The sequence below is a fragment of the Poecile atricapillus genome, chromosome 3 (assembly GCF_030490865.1).
Source record: "Poecile atricapillus isolate bPoeAtr1 chromosome 3, bPoeAtr1.hap1, whole genome shotgun sequence".
NCBI classification, from domain to species: domain Eukaryota; kingdom Metazoa; phylum Chordata; class Aves; order Passeriformes; family Paridae; genus Poecile; species Poecile atricapillus.
Window position 1 is genome coordinate 21259524 of NC_081251.1, and position 11008 is coordinate 21270531.

General features: G+C 43.3%; 1 protein-coding gene across 1 annotated transcript; it reads left to right on the forward strand.

Moving 5' to 3' along the window:
- Positions 1-1550: 1550 nt before the first annotated feature.
- On the forward strand, positions 1551-10413 carry KBTBD11 (kelch repeat and BTB domain containing 11). The gene is made up of 2 exons (XM_058836043.1): positions 1551-1683; positions 2124-10413. The coding sequence occupies exon 2, from the start codon at positions 2199-2201 to the stop codon at positions 3969-3971; it is 1773 nt and encodes a 590-aa protein (XP_058692026.1). The 5' UTR covers positions 1551-1683; positions 2124-2198; the 3' UTR covers positions 3972-10413.
- The last annotated feature ends 595 nt before the right edge of the window (positions 10414-11008 follow it).

Here is an 11008-nt window from a genome sequence, read left to right on the forward strand (position 1 = left end):
TAATTTTTGGTATAGCATTCTCTTTCATTCTTCCTTTATAGTTTCACTTGCAAAATCAAGCCATAGACCAATACCTTGAAACTATCCGAAGCTACTCAACCCTTCTTGTAGTGGGGTACATAAGCAGAAGTTAGGAAAAGTGGTTTCAGGAATGGCCAGAATATTGTCAATTACAGTAGTTGCTCTGTGTACTGTTAAGACTCGAAAAACATAATCACATCATCAGGGATGCTGCCCAGTTTAAGTTGTTAATGAGTCAGTACAACTTCCACGGGCCCACAGAGCATGCACACAGATCACTGCATTTCTTCTTGTTGAATTAAAACCATAGAAAACTCAGTAAAGCTTAATCTACAGAGTTTGGATTTGGAGGGCAGGAAGTCTGCCACTAAAGCTAGCCAAAGTTCATACAGTCACAGAAGGTTCCTAAGTGCCAGATTTTTAAACACTCAGATGAGGAATATAAAGTTGGTAATATCTACTCATTCTATTAAGTTTTAAAATGCTGTTGTTATGGTCTGAAATTCTCCAATACCCAGAAACCAAACCTTAGCATTGATTCAGTCTAACTGAATGTGATCAAAAGTAGTAGAAAGCCCTTGATCGGTCAAGTGCACAAAATAAAAAGCCATGACAGAATACTAATACTGGCATTTAAGTAAGTTTGTGTTGCAAGTATGAGCTTCTAGATGTCCTGTCTGCGTCAGGGGTTTCCAGACAATGTCACTTACAAATTATGCTTTCAGTAAAAAAAAAAATAAAAATTAAAAAGTTAGATCTCCCTAATGCTAATTTAACAGGGTAAATGAATCATGTCTGCTGAAAGGAAGCCATAATGCATACTTTACATAGAAATGAATGTTCCTTGAGGACTGTGAAAAAACTGACAAAAGGGATTTTAATGGAAATTAATAACCTCCTTAAAAATAGCATCAGGGATGCAGATAGTTATTAAATTATACTAAGTACATTTAGACAATTCTTATGCATCACTCATGAAAACTTAAACCAAGTTTTGATGCTTGGTTCCAAGTCTGGGAAATTCATAAACAAACATGAGGCAAAGAAATGGCACGCCATTAAATTCTAAAAACTATATTTATGAAATGAAGGTACAACTGAGTGGTGATTGTGCTGACACAGACTAACCTACTTACAGCTATGCCTTCCCTGTATCCTGCCTTTTCCCACAGGAGACTGCATGTTCTAATTATCTATTGTGATTTTCTTTTTCCTCGCTTCTACTTTTTATTAACAGAAGCTATAAATCTTTGAATAAAGACATGAAGCAATCTTATGAAGTCTGATTAACACTTTGCTGATGCTTTGCAGCTACATATGCTGCTACACAAATGTGAGATTGTTCATCCCAAGTACAGAAAAATGTGTTTCATAAACACCTAGGATTATTAGCATACTTACAGTGTTTTTAAGGTACTCTAGATATATTATTAAAGGAGACATAACTTTAAACGCACTCAAACTTCTGACTAAAAAGAGCATATATCGATTTTAAAAATACTAATCTTTTCACACTTTGTTTTAAACAGGGGGGAATGCATATGAGGAGCACTGACACGAAGAGAACTTCCCGAAGGTCATGCAAAGGCAAAGTTGGCTAGTGGGGAATCGCCTTCCAGAAGAGACTGCACCCTCAGCCTTCCACTGAAATAACTGCACAAGGTGAATACATTATGATAGTACTCCTAAGTGTCTGCCGTTAAAGGAGATTTTTGCTCATCACCCAGCGCAGCGTAGGGACCAGGTGTCATGAAAAGGACTGCAGTTCCTGCAGACTGCTTAAAATTTCTGCAGAGCAACGGGAAAAACAGAATTGCTTTTCAGGCTGTTGAGGTGCTCATCCGGGCGATCCCCCGTCCCACCAATAGAGCTCAGGTTTTCGGGGGCTGAGCTAGTGCGATTAGCAGCGGGAGGCGGCCGAGCTGCAGGGTGGATCCGCCAGGGAAAGGAGAAGCCGCGGTTTAGCCCCGGAAACCAGAGACGGCACCGCCTGCGAGAGCGGCGGCCCCGAATACTAATCCTGAGAGGCGGGGTGGGGGGAAGCAGCCGCGGGGGAGCGGAGGAAGGCACGGATGCTGAGCGCTGTTGGGTCTGTCCCGCAGGTGATGGCCGCGCCTCGGCGGCCGGCAGCGCTCCGCACGGACCAGGCGCGGCGCCGCCGCAGGTAGCGCGGCTCCATGGAGGGCAGCGGCGCGGCCACGGAGGAGGAGGAGAGCGGGGTGGCGAACGGCGCTCCCCCGCCGCCGCCACCGCCCACGCCGGCCGCCCCCTGCGGCTTCAGCTCCTCCCTTTGCTTCAGCGCCGCCGCTGCCGAGCCGCAGCCGCCCGCGGCCGGCGGCCGGGTGGTGCAGAGCCAATGGGAGATCAACAACGCCGCCTGCCAGCCGGAGGAGGAGGATGAGGAGGTGGTGGGGCCTCGGGACCGGCCGCCGGAGGAGCCCGACCTGGTGATCGAGGTGTCGGGCCGCCGCATTCGGGCGCACAAGTCCGTGCTGGCGGCCAAGAGTGACTATTTTCGTGCCCGCGCCTCACGGGACGTCCTGCGGGTGAAGGGGGTGAGCTACGGGGCGCTGCGGCTGCTCATCGACTACGTGTACACGGCCCGCATGGGCGAGGTGCGGCACGACAACCTGGCTGAGGTGGTGAGCGGCGCCCGCGTCCTCCAGATGCCCTGTGCCCTGCACTGTGCCGCCGAGGCCATGCGCGCCCAGCTCTGCCTCGGTAACTGCTACCAGCTCCTCTGCCTGGCCAAGAAGCAGCGGCTGGCCGAGCTGCGGGAGGCTGCCTACCGCTTCATGAGCGACCATTACCTGGAGGTGCTGCGGGAGCCCAGCGTTTACGGCCGCCTCAGTGGCGCTGAGCGGGACCTCATCCTGCAGCAGCGCATGGATGCCGGCCGGCCCTGCTTGCTGGTGGCCGAGGTCAGCGACGCCTTTGAGCGGCCGGGTGGTGGCAGCCGGCCGCAGAGCCGCGAGAGCAGTCGGCCACAGAGTCCCTCCTCAGTGGTGTCGCTGGAGGAGAGTGGCTCTCTCATTCACTGCTACCAGGAAGCCAGCGGCGAGTGGAGGGTGCTGACGCGCCTGCCCGAGGAGGCCAATGCCAAGGGCTGTGCCATGTGTGTCCTCCACAACTACCTCTTCCTGGCAGGGGGCATTGTGACAGGGCCGGTGGGCAGCGAACCCAGGGCCCGCCTTTCCGACAAGGTCTTCTGCTACAACCCCCTGACCGACACCTGGAGCCAGGTGCGGCCGCTGGCTCAGCCCCGCTCGCAGCTCAAGCTGCTGGCCCTGGATGGTTACCTCTATGCTGTGGGGGGCGAGTGCCTCTTCACTGTGGAAAGGTATGACCCACGGGCCGACCGCTGGAGCCCTGTGGCACCTCTGCCCAAGGGTGCCTTCGCTGTGGCTCACGAGGCCACCACTTGCAACGGGGAGATCTATGTGTCAGGAGGCTCCCTCTTCTATCGCCTGCTCAAATATGACCCCAAGCGTGACGAGTGGCAGGAGTGCCCTTACAACAGCAGCCGCCGGCGCTCTGCTGACATGGTGGCCTTCAAGAGTTTCATCTACCGCTTTGATGTGAGCAGTGGCCGTGGTGGGGAGCAGGGCGCAGGCGGCGGGACAAGCGGTGGTGTTGAAGTTTTCCGGTACAACACAGTGGCCAAGTGCTGGAGCCAGTGCGCCAGCCTGCGGCCCAGCGGTGGCCCCATCCAGCCCTTCCGCTGTGCCCCCTTGGGCAACACCATCTACTGCGTCAACCGGACTGGCACCCTTCGCTTCAGCCTGGCCCAGGACGGTGAGGTGGAAGCAGATGGTGGGCTCAAGGGCACCTTTGACAGGGAGCTTCTTAAAGCTCCCTTAGATGTCAAGGGTGTCCTCCTACCCTTCGTGCTTACCCTGCCTGAGAGGCTGGACAAAACCGGGGACCAGGAGGGTTCCCTCCCACTGTAAGGTGGCCAACCTGGCTCTGGCTTCCTGAGGGGGGAGTTGGGTGGCAGATCCACAAATTCCTATTTACGGAGGAGACCCACTCTCTTGTGTCTGCGGAGAAAAGGGACTTGCCCTTTCCTCTGCTCTGCTCTCAAGATCATGAGCTGGTTTTAACTCAGTTGTAATTCTTCTCATGTTTGCTGTGCTTTGTGTGAAAAGCCAAGCACACAAAAGTAAAAGCTGCTATAAAGGATAATCTCTGGATTATGTTTGTGCCAATCCCCAATCTGAGAAAGAAGTTTTTACACCTGGATTTTTAAAATATTCTTGACAAGAGTGTCATAATGGGACATTAGTGTTGGTTGTGTGTTTACACATAGTTGCAACCTGGGCTAGAGCCTTTTCTGTCATTTGTGGCTTTTTCTCCTCTGGGATGATACTGAGAGATGAACATTGCTGGCAACATAGTTTAGCTGCATTTGTTTTCATGTTAAACCAACTATTTCTTGTGTTTAAGAAGTATAGGAAGAATGCCTCCATCACAGCCTTTCATTTATGGTGCAATAGACAGTGTAAGGAAGCTGTGGCACTGTATTAGTCCCAGGAATTTCAACCACAGATGATTTAACAGATACCAAACTTAATGTTTTAAGTAACACAAATGTGTGCCAGATGTTTAACTTGAAATGCAAAAAAAGAGAAAAAAAAAGTCAAGTTACCTTTTTAAAATGTGGCATTTTGTGGTAGATATGAAATACTGATATGTTCTTTATTTGAAAAGGCAATGGTTTCTGTATGAAAAAATACAGTTTTATTACTTTTTTTGATCAGAGATTTTAAATTAAAAATGAACTGAAGCTGTGCAGACTGCAACCAGTTGACATGACCATCTATGACACTAGAACTGGGGAAAAACTTTGTACTTTGTATGCTCTTTAATTGACTGCAGGTCAAGGAAGGTTAACCTAAACCAACCTGTGGCAAAAGGCCTTTCCCACTTATTTCAAGACCATCAAAAGGGGACATGGAAAATAGAAATGTGCTACACATGTTGATAATATTGTGCACTAGTATGATGTTACTTCCCTGTCTTTTGATTGAGAGATTGCTTTATTTATTTTGAACTAATGATTGCTGTAATCAATAAGTTCTTGTTAATTGCAGTACGTACTGATAGCGTACGCAGTCATTGTGGTTCTAAACTGCCCAAGAGTGCTGTTTGTGGGGCAGCATCCAGATGAGGCAAAACCATACAAAACTTCTTCCTGCCTGTGGAAAGTTGGAGCACACTTTTTGTCATGTTACTCAGAACTGGAAAACGTAAAATGTCTACCCAGACATACTATATTGAAAAGGGCACATGCATTTTATACATTTTATATTAAAAAAAAAATAGGCAAGGCAAATGTTTTAGCTTTATGGTAAATCACTGAGAAACCTTTTCTGAAAAAAGAACCTGTGTTTTTGCTGGTACATTGCTGTATATTCAGCATGGAACTCAAGTGGACTGTGGAAGAGAATTGTTTATACTCAAAGCTCTAGTATAGATTCATATTTTAGAAAGACATAGGGACCTTGCATCAAAAAAAAAGCAGATCTTTTTATGTTTTATTAAGATGTTTTTGTTAGATAGGACTTTAGCATTCTTACATATAATTGCTAGTTCCAAAGGAAGGCAGCAGGCTCTGTCCTACGAGACACCATCTGTACAAAAGAGAATAGTGAACTTCATAGATATTTCTTTCCTTCACTTTAATGTTTGGGTTTTTTTTTCTCTTCTCATTGTTGTTGCACAGGGTTTTAATGCAGCCAATCTGATTAGACATTCTATAGAAAACGGTGGTCCAGTCCTAGAAGTTCTTAGCCAAGTGAACCTCTTCCCTAGTGAGCTAATTAAAGCATCAGCCAGGCAGGAGTGTGACATTTATCTTAGCCTCAGTACAGGTTGGTGCAGTGGAATTTAATATCCTTCTCAGAATATTTGATTTAATTTTCAGATGAAAATCCTTGGAAATATTGACTCTAAATTAAATTACGGCATTGTAGCTTGAGCAGGAAATAAAAATTACATATTTGCTTTCAGCATAATTTTTATGTTAACTGTAGAAAGTATTTCAAGCTGTGTAGTGCAATGCTTAGGTGCATACTTAAACTAGAAACATAAGTGCTAGGCCAGATTTTAAAATAGTAGCATCACCAGGAACACACTCAAGGAAACGTCTTCTTGCAGTACAACGCAGTTTCACAGTTCAAAGACTTACGTAGTATAGTTCTTATACTACAGCGTAGTGAGGTATCAAGCCAGGTTTTGCATTCCTATTAATTAAGCATTAATTAAGCACTTTCATTCTGCTAATGCATGAAAATGCTTCTAAATGAGTTTTGGGAAGTTTCCATGATTTAAGATGTGACAATAATGCACAAACTTCGGAGATAGAATGAACCATATCCTTTCTTCCAATATTTATTGCTGTACACTAAGAAGAAATACATTTGCAAGTAAGTTTTACAGTAGTAAGTGTTCAACAAACCTGCAGTGGTTTGTGTTTTTGCTAGCTCCGATTTTTAAAAAGAGTTGAATCAAGTGCTTACCTGCTTTCACTGTGTAAACAGTGAAACGGGAGAGTCTGGGCTTCATTAGTAGCTGTCTATCAAACCTGTTTCCTTTGTACACTGTGTAGTCACAGCCTGATGATTAACAACAGAAGCATGTTTCTAGCCAGATTTCCTACTTTGTGGCCTCTGTTTCCTCCCTGGTAGACCTAAGGCAGGTTTGCTGAGAATTGTTTTCTCCCCCAGTTATATCTTCACAAAGAAACACCCCCACCAAACTTGGATACTAAAACCAGAATTTAGATAGTCTTCAGGCATTTAAAGACTGCAATTGTCATTCAAAGCCCTACAGTTTTACTTAAACCTAGCAACAACTGTCTCTTTGACATGTGGAGCTGCTGAGCAGTTCCCCTCCACCCATTTGGAACTGCTCAGAGCAGTTCCACACCTACCTACCAAGTGGGATATCCAGAAACCACTGATGTAATAGGGTTTAATTTAGGTACAAACCAAAGGGCCAGGTCACCCTCAAGTTTTGTTTGCATATGTTTTGCTTTTAAAACAGCCATTTTATCTAGAGTAGCCTGAAGTCTACCATGTTTGCACAGGAACACAGAGATCTGTGTGTGCTTTCTTAGCCTGCAAACATTCAGTTCACATCTCCCACCCTCTGGTTGTCAATAGACTAAAGGAACTCTTGGAGCTAGTCATGATCTCTAAATATTTATGCATTTTGTATTGTATGTTAATTGGCTAAAAGTCTCACAAATCAAGTTAGCCATCCTCACTGAGTGATCTGAGACTAGCTAGAGAGATGTAGTCTGCCCTGCTGGTGTTCTTCCCCTGAATCTTAAAGTCCTCCCATTTCAATGGGACATGTGAGAGATAGTTGCCCTAATTTTTCAGTGAAAAATTCATTTCAATGAAATGCCTAAAGCCTTTGTTGAATCTAAAAGTAAATTCCAGTTTCAATAAAGAAATACTATTAACAGATGAAACTTTACTGTTTCTATTAACTGGTTCCATGAAATAGAAATCTTAATTGCAGCAAAAGCATGTGTACAAATTCTGTTTACACTTGAAACTAAGTGAAGAAATAAGTGAAAAAATAAGTGGCAGAAGAATAACCCTATTTGATCAAAACTGGCACTGTTGAGCAACATGAGGAGGATGTTAGTCATACCCTAGTAATAACTAAAATTGTGCAGTCACTGATGTAAATTCTGTCCACAGAAAGTTTCTTTGTAAATAAATACCTGGTAAAATTTGAAGTGATAAGAGAATAAATTACTCACATGAAAGCCATACCTCTCCTGTGCTGTTTGATTGGCTCTCAGAGTGCTGTTTCCCAGTTACCACTTGTTATCACAAGTGGGCTATTGCTTTTCTTGATTTACATCATGTATTCCACTGACTGTTCCATAGATGTGTTTCCCTTCATTATCACAAAGCTTAACAGTGGTGCTGGTACTTTATGTCTGGGCTGGTATGTAGTGTTTTCTGCTGGAATGAATCCAGATCAAGACAGAATCCTATCTTTGGGCTTTTTTGGTTTTTCCCATAGCATTGCTCCTGGGAAACTTAAAACATAAAAAGGAGAAATGGTAGTACTGCTGAGCAGTTGTAATAAAAAGCATTTTATTAATTTCTCTTTTTTCTGCTGTTATTTTGCACACCAGATTTGCACTGGTTTAGCAGAACAGCTGTTTGGCTGTTACCAATAGTATGAGTCCAAGCACTATTGCAGCAAAGTGTGTTTCTACCTATTTGCTGCCCCAACTCCTACTCTGAGATAATGTAGTGCAAGTTTGTAATAGTTCCATGCATTTACAATGTTACTGGAACTATTCTGACTATATTACTGCTACTCAAAGCTGAGATTGACACACAAGCTCAGTAAAATTGTGCACTCAGAATATATAATCACACACTTTTCATTTGTTTAGGCCTACTGAATGCTGAGAGCTGCTGGAATGAACCCACTAGTATTAGGAATCAGCACAAGTGCTGGTTTTGGCTGGCGTCAAGTTAATTTTGTTCACAGTAGCTGGTATGGGCCTGTGTTTGGGATTTGTGCTGAAAACAGTGCTGGTAATAGAGATGTTTCCATTGTTGCTGAGCAGTGCTCACACAGAGCCAAAGCCTTTTCTGCTCCTTGGCCCACTCCACCAGTGAGGAGGCTGGTGGTGCACAAGGGTTTTGGAGGGGATGCATCTGGGACAGCTGACCCCAGCTGACCACAGGGATATTGCAGACCATTTGTTGTCATGCTTAGCATATAAAGTTAGGGGAAGAAAAAGGAAGGGAGGACATATGGAGTGATGGTGTTTGTCTTCTAAGTCATTTCTGTGTGTGTTGGAGTGCTGCTTTCCTGGGGATGGCTGAACATCTGCCTGCCCGTGGGAAGCAGTGTATGAATTCCTTGTTCTGTTTTGCTTGCAGGTGCAGCTTTTGCTTTGGTTATTAAACTGTCTTCATTTCAACCCATGAGTTTTCTCACTTTCCCCCTTCTGAGTCTCTCCCCCAAATCACTGGGAGTGAGTGAGTGGCTGTGTGGGGCTGAGCCACTGCCTGGGATTAAACTGCAACAGCAGGCTATTTTGGAGACTAACTTTCATGAATTACTCAAAGGAAAGAAATGGGAGTGAATGATAGGAGGGAAGAGATGAATTCAGAGTCAAAAGTACCTACTGTATGTCCAGTTGAAACAAATAGCAGGGAAGGGAAACCACAGTTTGTACTTGAGACAGTGATGGCTTTTTTTCAAATATTTCTTAAACAAGGTAGGTTTTTATCAATTATATTGCTAATCTTATCATTTTGTACCTGCAGTGCTTCTCAAACCACCACGGTGTTTAATAAGCTGCCTTTTGCAAGAGTCTCTTGTTTTGCTTTTAAAAAATCTTAGTGGATAAACCCTGGACAAATTTGTGAAATCATGAAATAGCAATGTCTATGCTGCCACTTTCAACAGATTAACTAATACAAATTCTTTAGACACTGTTCACAGTTCAGGTGAATTACATGTGTAACTGATGTATTAATAGTTTCGTTTTTGAAGCATATATCAGTAAAGCTTTTTATGTACTCCCGATTTATGTTGTAATGAAATAAATACTTAAAAAAAAGCTTATGCTCTCCATTAGGAATTTCTGGGTAATTGTTGTTTTTTCTTTGTTATCCATCCAATCAGTAAATGTTATTATGTTTTTTCTTACAAAGGAAAGACAAAATTATGCACATTATCACACAGGTAAATATTTATGAAATGTTTCTAAGGCTAATTTAAAGAAAAAGAAATACTTTCATTTCACAGTGCCCTGGGTGTTTGGAACTTGAAATATTCTGCAGTGAAAGCATTTTCCTAAATGCAGATTAGCAGATTAGCATATACTCCAGTTAACTTTTGTTTCCTTTTTATCTTTTTGGTTGTCAGTATGTTAAAGTGCATTATTCATTTATTGAAGTTACATGTAGGTTTTTCCAGGATACTTTCCTGTATTATGTCACATATGTCAGATTTTTGGCTGGAGTAGATTTACAGCAGCATAAGTGAAAACAGAATCAAACACAATTTAAATTTCCTACTTTGTCTCCTACTTATTTTCTCATCAGATATTTTGCTTGACATGAGGTCATATGACCTAGTTGAAAACTCCAATATTCATAGATTATGTGGGGTTGAACTTGCTGTAATTTCTTTTATTTCCTGCCCCGTTGCAGGCTTTCTTACATTTTCTTAAGAAGGGCTAAATTCTGCTGCTGATTAAACCAGGGTAGATCTGGAATAGCTCAATAAAACATTTTAGATTACTAGATTTTTTTTTCCATTCAGCCCCAGAGTTTTGAGTCTGTTACAAAATCACTGGGGGCATCCTTTGGAAAACAGAAAAGTTCTGACTGAATAAGACTCAACCAGTCAGTCACTTGAATGTGTTTTGGGTTTTTTTTTCTTCACTAGAATGTAAAATTTTTAACTCTAATTTTTCTCTGTGTTGTGAACTACGTATTGGAAAGTTTTGTGGCAATGAAGTTTTATCTTAAGTATATACTCCTGCTTGATTCACTGAACATTTTGCACATCTCTCAGGATGCTTAGGCCCCAGGCTCAACCTTCAGGTTTAGTCTGGTAAATTATGTGGCTTGGTCCAATAACCTGTGCCGTGATTAATTTTCCAGTTCTGAAATGCTAAACCAAACAAATTTAGCACAAAGGATTTGGATTTCAAAGACCTCTCAGTTTGGGCACACAGAATCCTCTGCTGTTACCCATTTCCAGGTGTAATGTGTCACATGTGTCCATATATTCAAAATTCACAATAAGTTTTCATAGAAAAACATCTGCAAGCAGATGGTGTTGACCTGTATTCCCCTGAAGGCAGAGAAGTCTTGTTTGAAAGACAAATACTCAGTTGTTAGACTGCAAACAGGGAGGTAACATATAGCTGTGAACTCGCATGTCATACTGAGTAATTATCAAGTGAACAACAGTGTCATCAAACATG

Bases quoted from the DNA above. Each gene is read 5' to 3' on its own strand.
- KBTBD11 (XM_058836043.1), top strand. From the start codon at position 2,199: ATGGAGGGCAGCGGCGCGGCCACGGAGGAGGAGGAGAGCGGGGTGGCG.